General features: G+C 36.3%; 1 protein-coding gene across 4 annotated transcripts in view; it reads right to left on the bottom strand.

Annotated features, from left to right (window-relative positions):
- Window positions 1–10,725: 10,725 nt before the first annotated feature.
- ZNF638 (zinc finger protein 638) overlaps window positions 10,726–12,766 on the bottom strand; it is a 77,782-nt gene continuing 75,741 nt past the window's right edge. For all 4 annotated transcript variants that reach the window (XM_011365548.2, XM_011365547.2, XM_023533822.1 and 1 more), the window contains 2 exons: window positions 12,348–12,466; window positions 10,726–11,096 (listed from right to left, as the gene is read on the bottom strand). In XM_011365548.2, the coding sequence (XP_011363850.1) occupies window positions 11,031–11,096; window positions 12,348–12,466 (185 nt within the window). In that variant the 3' untranslated portion in view covers window positions 10,726–11,030. The remainder of the gene's footprint in view (window positions 11,097–12,347; window positions 12,467–12,766) is intronic.

A 12,766-nucleotide genomic window follows, 5' to 3' on the forward strand; every position in this document is an offset into this window, starting at 1 on the left:
GGCTATCTTCAGGATGGATGCTGGCCAGAGTGACGACTGGTTTCCTGTGATTTCCATAAGACTTTGTCTTTCTACAACATGCTTTACTAACCAGGCTCCCTTAAGCCCAAGGAACCCACTTAATTCCTTAACCCTGGCAAATCTCCACCCTTCCGAAGAGCTTTTTTTGTAGAATCAGCTGAAGAAGGCCTCTTGAGGTTCTTCGGATATTTGGCTTGGGAAAACAAGACTGAGGCAAAGGTCCTGCTAAAACAACAGGACGAAGCATGCTAAGGACTCACAGTACTTCACAGCTGCTCTCTCTCGCACAATCATTGCCCAGTGTCTTATACAGAAATCAGATCCTACTGACACCAACATTTAAGAACACTCTCCACTCCAAGGTGATGCCCTTTAAACCTAGGCTTTGAGGTCAATCTTTACTCATATTCAAGCCTCTTAGTCAGTTTAGAAGTGAGCACTTGTCAGAGCCTCCTTAGTTTGTTACACCCAGCATTTAAGGTAATGGAAGGGGGGTGGATTGAAAATAAATTTTTGCACATGACTACTATAGTTTCCACTTCTACGACTGGTAACAAGGCTTTTGTTGATAATCACAGCTGAATTCTTCCACTACTCATTCCATCTTCCTTTTACCCTCTGCAGGATGGAGGCTGGGCAGATTTGAGTCCTCGCTGGTCTTGTTTTTATCAAACTGCCACAGTTTTCCATTGACCAGGTCTACTGGGCAAGAGTTGTGAAGGACAATCTCATGAATCTTCTGGGTTCCAAACACAATCCTTCTTGCCTTCTACTGTGTAGCAGCAACTCAATTTCCCCCTGGTAAACAAGACCACTCATCCCATCAGGTCCAGTGATGGTTCCCTGTTGATTCGGTGGCATGAAGAACTACAAAAGGTAAGAGGGGACAGTCTCACATTCCAATCCATTAGAATCATCCCCTTATTTCCTGGAGTACTCATTCTTCTCTTGGGCACTTAGACTCCCAAAAAGACGGAGGCAAAGGTCACAGAGATGGGGAGTAAAAATCCTTCCAGTGGGTTAGTAGGTGTAATAGTGGGAGGGAGCACTGCAACCTCTACTCCCTGGTTCCCAAACCCATGCATTCTGGCCACGGAAGACACGGGACCACATACTGGCCTCTAAGGTATACAAAGCATCTGTAGGACAACACCCACACTTCCCAAGATGTCTTCAACTTGTGCCATAGTTAGTCTTTAGAAGGTCATTCCACCTATCAAGGCAGCTAATTCTGGGTGATGGTAAAACTTGTGAAGTCTATGGGCATGAGCCCATGGTCCACATGTCCATTTACCAAAAAATGTATCTCCTTGTTAAAGTGATATTGGGTTTTATTCCATGGTGATGGGTATATCCATCAAAACAAAATCCACATATGGGGTGTACTATCAGAAACCTTTAGTCCAGGGAAGGCAAATCCATGCAGAAAAGAACTATTTCCCTGGCGAGGATAAAGCACCGTACCTTCCATGTTGGGAGGGGTTAAATATCGTCAACCAGCTATGAAGTGGGATACACACAACCCAGAATGTGTCATATCAGAGTCTCCTAATCCTTACCTTCCCTGTGACACCAGAGATGAGAAACTCCTTCAAAGCCTCCCATAGAGGCCTCTGAATCTCCGTGCCTATTTTAATTGTATCCTCTTAACTTCCCCCCACCCCTAAATATTCTTACTGGGATAGTAGGAAACCAGAGTCTTTGTAATCCCAATTGTTGTCATAGTGAATTAAGTACCACAAATACTTGTTCTAATTCTTGCCTTCTGCCTGCACTTCATTCCTTGATGCCCTTTGTGATAATGTGAGTAACAGTGACGACAGTGCATACCACAAATTGCAATGTCCTACCCATCACTGGTAGCACAGGTTAGCCATGTACTCCTTGAATTTACGACCGACGTGACCCTGGAATCCAGTTTTTAAAACATTCCTTTTTGAAATAATCATAGATGCATGGGATGTTGCAAAGAAATGTACTGGAAAGTCCTATGTGCCATTTCTCCAATGTTAACATTGTAAACAACCACAGAACTGTATCAAAATTAACAAATGGCATTGGTACAACCCATAAAACTTTTCGATTTCACCAGTTATATGTGCATTCGTGTCGAGATAGCACTATGCAATTATTATATGTAGCCTTGCATAACCACCACCATGATATTCAACAGTATAGCACAACTCCTCATGTTACCCTTTTATAGCTACACCCAACCTTTCTCCCATCCTCAATCCTTGGTCAATAACTAATCTGTTCTCCACCTTTATGCATGTTATTGCATGATTTCATAAATGGAACCACGTGGCATGCATGTATCCTTTTGAAATTGACTTTTTTCACTGAGTACAATTCCCTTGAGGTTCATCCAAGTTGTGTGCATCAAGTTTGATTTTTACTGCTGAATAGTATTTCATAGTATGGCTGCACCAGTTTGTGTAACGATTCGCCCAATGAAAGTTTACTTGGGTAGTTTCCAGGTTGGAACTATTAAAAATAAAGCTGCCATGAAGTTCTTGTGTAAAAACAAGTCTTCATTTCTCTGGAATAAATGCTCAAAAGTGCAAGTGCCGGGTCTTATGTAAGTCCATTTTGAGTTTTGAAAGTATTTGTCAAACAATTTCCCTGAGCGGTTGTGCTATTTTACATTCCCATCAACAATGCATGAGTAAGCGTTTCTTCACATCCTTGGCAGCATTTAGTATTATCGCTATTTTTCATTTTAGCCATACTGATAGCTGTGTAGGGATATCATGATTTTAATTTGCATCTCTCTAAAAGCTAATCATGTTGAACATCTTTTCAAGTGTTTGAGATTGGCATATGCTCTTTGGTGAACTGTGTTTTGCCGATTTTCTAATTGGATTTTTTTTTTTTAATTTCAAGTTTTAAGACTTCTTTATATAGTGTAGGTATAAGGCCTTTGTTAAATGTGATTTGTAAATATTTTCTGCTAGTCTATAATTTGTCTTTCCACCCTTTTAAGTTGGTCTTTTGCAAAATAAAAGTTTTCACTTTGATGAAATCCAATTTGTTTTTTCCTCTTGTGGATTGTGCTTTTGGTGTCAAGTCTAAGAACTCTGCCAAGTCCTAGATTCTTAAGATGTTTTCCTTATGCTCTTTTCTAAAAATCTTATAGTTTCGTGTTTTACATTTAAATCCACGATCCATTTTGAATTTTTAAGGAGGTGTGAAGTTTAGGTTAAGGTTCATTTATTTGCTGATGCATGGCTAACGGCTCCAGCACCATTTCTTGAAAAGGCTACTCTTCTTCCACTGAACTGCTTTCGCTTTTTTGTAAATAATTGGTTATATTTGTGTTGATCTATATCCAGGTTCTCAATTCTATTCCATTGATCAATGTCTTTCCCTCTACCAGTACTCTTGATTACTGCACCTATATAGTAAGCCTTAACATTGGAAAGTGATTTCTCCCACTTAATTATTTTTCAAAATTATTTTGGCCATTTTAGACCTTTTCTCTTTCCATATAAATTTTAGAAAAAGCTTGTCTATGTCTACAAAAAAAAAAAGCTTGCTGGGATTGCAACAGTAATTGCATTAAACCTATAGAACAATTAGGGGAATATTAACCTATGATTTTCCAATCCACGAACAATAAAATCTCCATTTATGTCTCAATTTCTTTCATCAGCATTTTACGATTTGCATTAGAGAGATCCTATACATGTTTTGGCATATTTATACCTAAGTAATTTTCTTTGGAGCAATTGTAAATGGTGTTGCATTTTTTAAAAATTTTGGTTTCCACTTGTCAGTATATAGAAAATACAATTGACTTGTGTTAATCTTGCATTTTACTAAACTCATGTATTACTTGTTTCATTGTAGATTCTTTGATTTCTACATAAGCAATCATGTTATCTGCAAATAGAAAGTTTTATTTCTTTCCAATATGTTTGCCTTTGTTCTTGCAAGTTAGAACTTGCAGTACTATGTTGAATAGCAGTGAAGAGTGGACATCCTTTCATTGCTCCTGATCTGAGGGAAAGCATTCAGTCTTTCAAAATTAAGTACGATGCTGACTGTAGGTTTTGTTTGTTTGTTTGTTTTTTGGTACGTCCTCTTTATGAAAGTAAGGAAGCGTCCCTATATTTTTAGTATACTGTTTTGTTTGTTTTACCATAAATGGATATTGATTTTATCAAATGCTTTTCTGAATCAATTTATATGGTAGATTACATTGACCAAGTTTCCAATACTGAACCAGCCTTGCAGATCTAGAATAAATCCCTCGAGTCGAGAATCCCTCTATTTTCAGAAAAAAAAAGCATAAAATAATTCTTTGAATGTTTTGTAAAATTCTCCAGTGAATCCATCTGGGCTTGGAGGTTATCTTTTTTTTATTGTTTTAATTACAAATTCGATTTTAGGCTTATTCAGATTCTCCACTTCATCTTGGCTTAGTTTTGGTTGTTTGCTATTTTCAAGGAATTTATTCATTTCTTCTAAATTGTTGAATTTGAGTATGAAGTTCAGTGTTTTAATGGCTGCAAACTGTTGTAATATTCCCTTTCACTCCTGCTATTAGTAGTTTGTGTCTGTTAACTTTGCTAGAGACTTATTTAGAGAAACTAGATATCATTACTTTTTCCTCTCATGTTCCCCTTTTCAATTTCATTGATTTCTGCTGTTTATTATTTCCTTCTGGTTGCTTTGTGTTTATTCTGCTTTTTAGGTTCTTGAGCTATGAACTTATTTTTAATGTAAGCACTTGGTGCTAAAAACTTCCCTCAGTACTTTATTAATTATATCCCACAGATTTTGACATTTAATTTTCATTCAGGTCTAATTTTTTTCAAGTCTTTGACCAACAGATTATAAGTGTGCTGTTTAATTTCCACATGTTTGGTGATTTTCTTATTGTCATTCTGATTTCTAATTTGATTTCCTCATGGTCAGAAAACATATACTATATGTTTGCAATTCTTTTAAGTATGTCAAGGTTTGTTATCTGGCCCAGATTATAGTCTATGTTGGTGTATGTTCCTTGGTTTCTTGAAAAGAATGTGTATTTTACGGTTTCTGGATGTTTGAATAAATATCAGTTAAATCCTGTTTATTCAATGGTGTGCAGTTCTATGTTCTTGATTTTCTCTTGCACTTCTATCAATTGGTGAGAGTGAGACATTTGAAGTCCCCAACTATAACTAGATTTGTCTATTTCTCCTTTTAGCTCTACCAGTTTTTGCTTCATTTATTTTGAAGCTGTTTTTTGGTGTACACACATTTAGGACTGCTGTATTTTCTTGGTGAACTGATCCTTTTATCTTCATGTAATGTCTCTCATTGTCTCTAGCATACAACTTGCTTTGCAGTCTAATTTCCCTAATATTAATATAACCAGTCTTTTTCTTTTTTAAAAAAAATGATGTTAGTCCAGTTTTTAAGGTGTTTCCTAAAGCCACTTGCACTACCAATTATTCTAACAGTGTGAGTCCCAATAAGAAATAGACAGCACAATGACAGTAGAACTGGAAGGTTTAAGGGATTATTTACAAAGGTGTGGACAGGTACCCTAAGCCTATTAACAGTAATTACTAGTTACTAGAACCCAGGAGAACATCCCAAAACAAATGCAACATGATGGAAACAGTGGTCTTTGGTTGAGGAACAAAGCCCGACTGAGGTGATCTGGCAGGGAAGGAGCCAGGAGAAATACCCTGACTTCACCTGCTGTTTCAATCTCCTGCTCTGGCTCCTCATTGTTCCAATCCAGTCAGAAGTGCAGCAGCAAGGAATGTAGTCCACAGGTTAGCCTCCTGAGGCAGAAAATAGGGTGGAAAAGGCTGGAGGGGGGTTCCGGTTGGACAAATAGAAAATATCTAACAGTTTCCAACCCAAAGGACCCTGAGCTGATAACTTTTCTCTTGGATTACCTCTAGGTTTATAAGACCTGAATTTTAGGGAGATTATAATAACCAGATCTAAAAATGAAAACACTCAAGACTTAGAAATATTCCTTCAGTGGACAGCCAGTGATAGAAATGCCATAGAGAATCTTTAAGCGCCTGAGGACTGGCCTTGACATCTGAAGGTCTTCCTAGCACCAAGATTCTGCTGAGAAAGCTGCAACAAAACAGCCTAAAAGGTACAAAAACTCTAGTGAGCATGGAGGTCCAAACTACTGGCATGAGGAACCAGGTGAAGGTGCAGATGAAGTAGAATGGGACTGTCCATGGGGCATGACAGGGGCATTCTGTGTATGTATGGATGCTGGCGGCAAGGCTGGGGAGATGAACAGTGACAGCAGCCTACTGGACACCAACCACAAACCAATGAGAAAAGCAGCAATATCACATTAGACAAAGGATGAACATTAAACCGTTCTCTTACAGTCAGCACCAAAGTGGATGGCACGTAAAAGGCATTATATAAATGATTTTCTTAATGACGAAACTTCATCTCAAAAGTCTGCAAATTTTCTGTTGACAATGGGATAAAGTTCAAAATCCTTATACCTCTACATTCAAAGCAATATGAATTTAAGAAAAATGACAAAACTGATTTAAACATAAGAAAATGTATTAACTCTCAGGACTAGAAATCCAGAGGCAGGGTGGTTTTCACATCGGTTGATCCAATAGCGTAAGGATGTCATCCTGGGCCCAGGTTACATACTGTTGCTCTGCTTTACTGGCCACAGGACACGTTTCTTCCAAAGCCTAGAACCACACCTAGGCTGCGAACGAGTACCTGTCCATGGCCTGTTAGGGCTGCACAGCAGGTGAGCCGCAGGTGAGCCAGCGAAAATTCATCCAAATTTGTAGCCACTCCCCAGTGCTTTCATGACGGCCTCAGCTCCAACTCAAATCATCATGCATTAGATTCTCATAGGAGCAAAGGTCCCTGGTGCCAAAAAGACCCTAGAGAACCTTCTGGTTGGAGGATGGCAGCCCAAAACACTTTACTGAAGTTATGTATTAGTTCTAATAGTTTTTTGGTGGAATCTTTAGGGTTTTTATATATAGTATCATGTCATCTGTGAACAAGGAGATTCCAATTTGGATGCCTTTTATCTTTTTGTCTTATCTGACAGCTGTGGGTAGGACTTCCAGTGGAAAAAACTTTAAACTATTTTTAATAATCACATTGTTGGTTTGTAGTCTTAGCACTATTATTCTGACTGTGATGCATGTAAAATGAGATACAGCTTAAGCAAATTGTGATAGTTTAATTCTATCAATCTGATGTCCCTGAGAATTAGAATTCCTGATATAGGACAAAGAAATCTAGATTTAAGAGGTAAATAAAAACCTGAGAGTCCTGAGTTTACACAAGAATCTTTATGATCATGATGCATTTTATCTTAAAAGACAACATATACGCCCAATTTCTGTCCACTGAAAAGTAATAACCACAACAGAAGCAATGAACATCCTGACTACCCTTTGCAGGAATTTAAAAACATTTCCTTATGTGCATTCATACTCAGTTGTTTTATTGGTTCTTTCCAATTTCTATACAAGCACGTTTGTACTAACACATGAGAACACACACACATACACACATGCTCACACAGCCAGAACTGCTTGTCTCAATCCCAGGCTTTTTTCTGGATGAGCATTGCTTGACCTTGTATCTTTTTGCCATCGACATCCTTTTAATGACTACCCAGGGTTACAACTCACTGACCCACAGGCCAGTGACAACCTTCTGGGGCAGCTCTGTTTAAAATCAGACCCCCTTCTCTTCCTTCTTTTCTCCTTGACCCACTCTTCCTCAAAGAAATGGCTGACTTCAGGTCTGGAGCAGGAAGTATATCAGGTGAATTTGCAACATATTCATATATAGAAAGTAAGGAACCTATGAAAATTAGTAGTGCCAAGGTAAAAGGAATAAGGAGTCAAATCAAAAAGGCCCAAAATGGGACAATTTGAGTATCAATAAGACTGATACCACAAAGGTTTAAAATATCAAACACATTTAAAATTCATGACTTCAAATTAATACTTAAATAGTTTCACAGCTGGTAGATCCCAATGAAACATTTCATTTTGAGAAAAATCAATAAACAAAAAGCATCATATATTTATCATGTCTTTCCTACACAAACTATACCACTGAGTAACCAAATAGTAGATGAGAAGTTTCTCTTTTCAAAAAAAATATTCTGGCTCATACATGAAGAAATGTAAATTAAAATATCACTGTTTTGCAATGCCTAATGAATAAACGCATCAAAGCTTTAAGCATCAACTGATACTAATATCCCAAAGAAAGCAATCAGATATTTTGTGCCTTTCGTTTGGAAGACCCAGTGTCTGAAGCAGTCTTTCCCCCACCACTCCCCAAAGAACCAAATTCTGATCAAGTTTCTATATTCAACTACCAATTTATAAGATATACAGAAGACAGAGGAGTATGTTAGGATTACACTAATGAGTTGCAATCAACAAAATCCAGACTGTGGGAAAAACACTTCAGCAGTGCTTCTCAAACTACGTGATGAATCTGTTTACTTTTCCTTCAATTTCCCATCCATCACAGACTATACTTTGTAAAATACAAAAGAGAAAAGAAAAAAAAAAAGAAAAAACTGTAAAAAACATACAAACCTCAATTTATTAGATTCAACAAACATACATAAAATCACTGTCAAACTGCAAGAAAGTTCCTAAATACTTCTTGATTTCTGTATTTAAGTCATCACAAACTGGCACCAGATGCAAAGACCATATAACGAGCAGCACGGCTTTGCAGAACCAAATATCTCATTTTTTTCATCAAATAAATTCTGAGAAGAGAGTCTATAGACTAAAAATAACTTTTAAAAGACCTATCAAGTCAGTCACAATGTATGGACTTTATTTGGCTCTTGATGAAAACACAGTTAAGACAAAACAAATCATTTATGAGACAAGAAAATCTAGATTTAAATAAAAAATATTTTAATATTATTGGTTATGTTAAAAAGAATCCCTTTTAGAAATACATAATGAAACATTTATGGGTAAATGACATGCTGAGATTTACTTAAAAATAAAAACAAGAGAAATGAAATATATATTAGACTTTGAGTTGATAACTTGAAACTAGGTAATTTGTACATAAGGGTAAATTATCTTATTCTTTTTAGTATTCTTGATTTTTTCCACAAATAATAAAACATTAAAATAAAATTGTAAAACTTTAAATCCTCTCAATTTTTTTTTTTTTTAATTCAAAAGAAGCAGTTTTGGACAAATTCTCACAGCATTCTGTGCCAGAAAGGGTAATAAAATTTAAAAACTTTCGTAGGCGATATTGAATACAACCTTCTTCTGCTTTGATGTTTAGATGATGAAATGATAAAAAGTTAAAAGTAAGCTGTAATCTAATTGCATCTCTCAAAAAACTAATAAACAAAAATTGCTATGTAAATGAATTCAATACACATAGGCAGTTCAAGGTTTTCTGAAAAAATCTAGAACAATTCTAAAATTACTTGTAAAGAATGTATATTTTTAGAAAAGCACATGAATTTTTTTCTATTTGGAGCCCTGAGATAAAAATTCCCAGGCTTAAGTACAAAAAGCAGCAGAGACGAACATTATTTACTATGTATACCTATCAATATCTACCACTAGAATGAATACAAAAATCACCCTTACCACTTTCATGCTTTCATAGCTCCTTTTATTCTAATCTAGAATCCAAATTTCAAGAAAACTAATTTGAAGGAAATAAGAGTTTCACACTTAAATTCTTATGATTAAACTCCAAGGTTGATCTAAATAAGATTAGAATGGTTCATAACTTCTCTGGTTTTAAAAGCTTCAGAAGCAGCCCTAGAAGATTCTTTAAAAGTAAGATTCTTATTTACTCTAATTGTCCTGCTTTAGACTGCTGGCACCTTTAAACTTTTAATAGCACTTCTCCCACTTATTACCTCATTCACTTATATGGTTTTAATTACAATGGACTCGTGGCATTCACAATCTATCCCCCTTCCCACTCCATTCCTTAATCTGTAGCATGTAGTATTTTGTCCTTTTGCTCAGAATGTAGCTACATCTGAACCTAGTGTGTAGTGAGTTTCGTAAGCAACAACCAAAAGTTGCTGCTTTTTGTCCTTCACTCTTGCTGACTGTGAGGTAATGCTTATGCTGTGATAAGAATAAGAAACCTAAAAAAAGCAGTTGTTTTCATTTCCCTCCACTCACCCTCTATTATTAACTGGTGCACTCTAATGTTGGACGAACTAAGAAATCAGATACTAAAACAATTCAAAGTCAGCAAGCTTGTGTCTGAAGCATGGCTTAATCTAAAAATTTATAGTAAAGGGCTGTGTCCAGCATTTAACAAGCCACTGAATTACTTCTTATGTCCCTATGACTTCTTATAAACATATTAAATAATTCAAATGTTTAAAAAGCAATTCTAGTAGCACACCGGAAGTAAAGGCTGCTTTGTCTTTATAGTTCCAGGCTAATGCTAAATGACTTATAAGGAGCTACCTTACGTGGGTCTGGCAGAAATAGTAGATATTACCAGAAGCAGAAAAAAAAATATTTTCCCAACACGTTAAAAAAAATTATTAAAAATCAAGTCAAGTTTTAGTCAAACCTACCTGGGCCAAATATGCTACAAACTAATTTTAGCCAGAAAAACTTGAGACTTTTAAGAAGTCTTTGACCTGTAAATGGATAGTTGAATCCCCACACATTCCAAGTCATAGTGACTATAAAGAAGAAGCCCGTCTGCAATCAGAGGCAAGCAAATCTTTAATAAATCAGCCATAAACACAAGATGGTATTTTAAATATACAGTAGGAACATTTATTTTAACACTTCTAAAAGATATTTCTCCATGCCTGATGATTTGATATAAAAATCAAACCCATCATACTTTCCCCATCAGTCTCTCTACATCAAGGGCAATCAGAAATTTGTACAACATGAATATTTGCTTCTTAAACAAAAATTACAAATTAAGTGATAACAAAAATACACAAATCAACTGGACCCTAAATGAATTTCTAATGAATTCTTTTCCCTTTCCCTCAATCACCTAGAGCTTCTTTCTTCAAACTCATTCTGCTCCTTTTCCTTTTTTTGCTTGGCCATGAACTTCTGTTAAAAGCAATTTGCAATATAAAGTATTTATTAGATGTTGCTTTGCTGTGTGTACAAACAAATCTAACACATTTCATTGTATTTACAATTTAAAAGAATCTGATCCTATAAAATAAAAATTAGAAACACTGTGCCTTACATTAACATTCCTTCCTTATATTCATCAGTCAGCTGATATTTATGATATACCAGGCATTACGCTTGGTGCTTGGGGACTCAGTGGTCAACAAGATAGGTAAGGCCCTTTACCTCATGGAGCTTACATTCTAGTGGGGGAAGAGAAACAAAAAAAATAAACGAGATAAGTTTGGGTGGTGGTAAGCCCTATAAAAGGGAAAAAATACAGTAAGGTATAATTGATTGAGATTGATCCTTTTTTGCGGGGGGGAGGGGGGATGGGTGGGTTCTATTTTATATAGGTCTTTCTTAGGCAAAGGCCTTTCTGGGAAGCTGATATTTAAGTTGAGACTTGAAGAATGAGGAATAACAAGCGATGCAAGTGGTACTGGGATAGGGCAAAAAAACAATATAAAGATGCAAAGGCAGCAAAGGGGCCTTCGTATATGAAAAATAGTTAGAAAAGCTAAACATAGCAATAAAGAGCTTGAGCCTAGAATAAAACAGAGCTGCGTTCAAATCCTAGATCTGTCACTAAGTAGCTATGTGACTTTGGGATTAGATACATGGGTTTAGAAACTCCTTAAGCTTGTTTCCTCATTTTTAAAATTGGAATGATAGCATCTACCTCATAAAGTTGATGGGGGAGGGAGTTAAATAAGAGCTCAACATGTGTTAGATAAGAGCTATGGCCGATAATTATCTAGAGTAGCATTCCCCAAAGACCTGTACTTGAAAAAGAGGGGGAAGTTGTGATTAAATCAGTTTACGGAATGGGTTAAGTGATTCTTTCTGATTAGACAATTCAAGAACTTCGATATGCTATGTGTCCATGACTCTGCAAGAGGGCATCCAAATAGTTTCCCACACTGAATGGAATGTCACATGGGACTAGCGATCTGCAAAATCTGCTATGGCAAATGATGCCAAAGGAAAAAAATAAAGCCTAGAAGTTACTGGCCAGGTACAATGAAGGAGAGGAATAGGATTCTGGACTTAAATCAAGTGGCACTAACTTTCAAAAGTTCTCCAAAGGGAAAGAATGTACATTTTGAGAAGACACTAAAGTAGACTGATTACAATACCTCTACCTAAAAATTTTATGAGGAGCTAAGAATAAAAAAAGTTTACCTCTGTATTTTGCTTATGACGTGTGCTCTTGCAGTGATTTGTCATTGCCTTTTCACCCGAGTAGAAGAGGGAACAAATTGGACAGAAAAATCCAGCCTTCGGTACAAGAAAGTCTAAATCTAGAGGACAGAAGAGAGAGGGAAAAGAGAAAGAAGAAAAATTCATAACAAATCTCTATAGCTATGCTAATCAATTTATCAAAATATGACAACCATACTAAGCACAGTATATCCTTACGCACAAACATAATATATACTGCTACAGATCTTGGGGTCAAAAGTAATTAAGCTTTTAATCACAAAACCAAGGTCTTTATTTTACTTTTTAGCAAATTCTATAATATTCCAGGGAATACTACAGATAATTAGATAATGCCAGGGAATTCCTTCAGAATAGCAATTCATTGGAAAAGAATTTCA

The sequence above is a fragment of the Pteropus vampyrus genome, unplaced genomic scaffold (genome assembly GCF_000151845.1).
Source record: "Pteropus vampyrus isolate Shadow unplaced genomic scaffold, Pvam_2.0 Scaffold113, whole genome shotgun sequence".
Classification (NCBI taxonomy): Eukaryota; Metazoa; Chordata; class Mammalia; order Chiroptera; family Pteropodidae; genus Pteropus; species Pteropus vampyrus.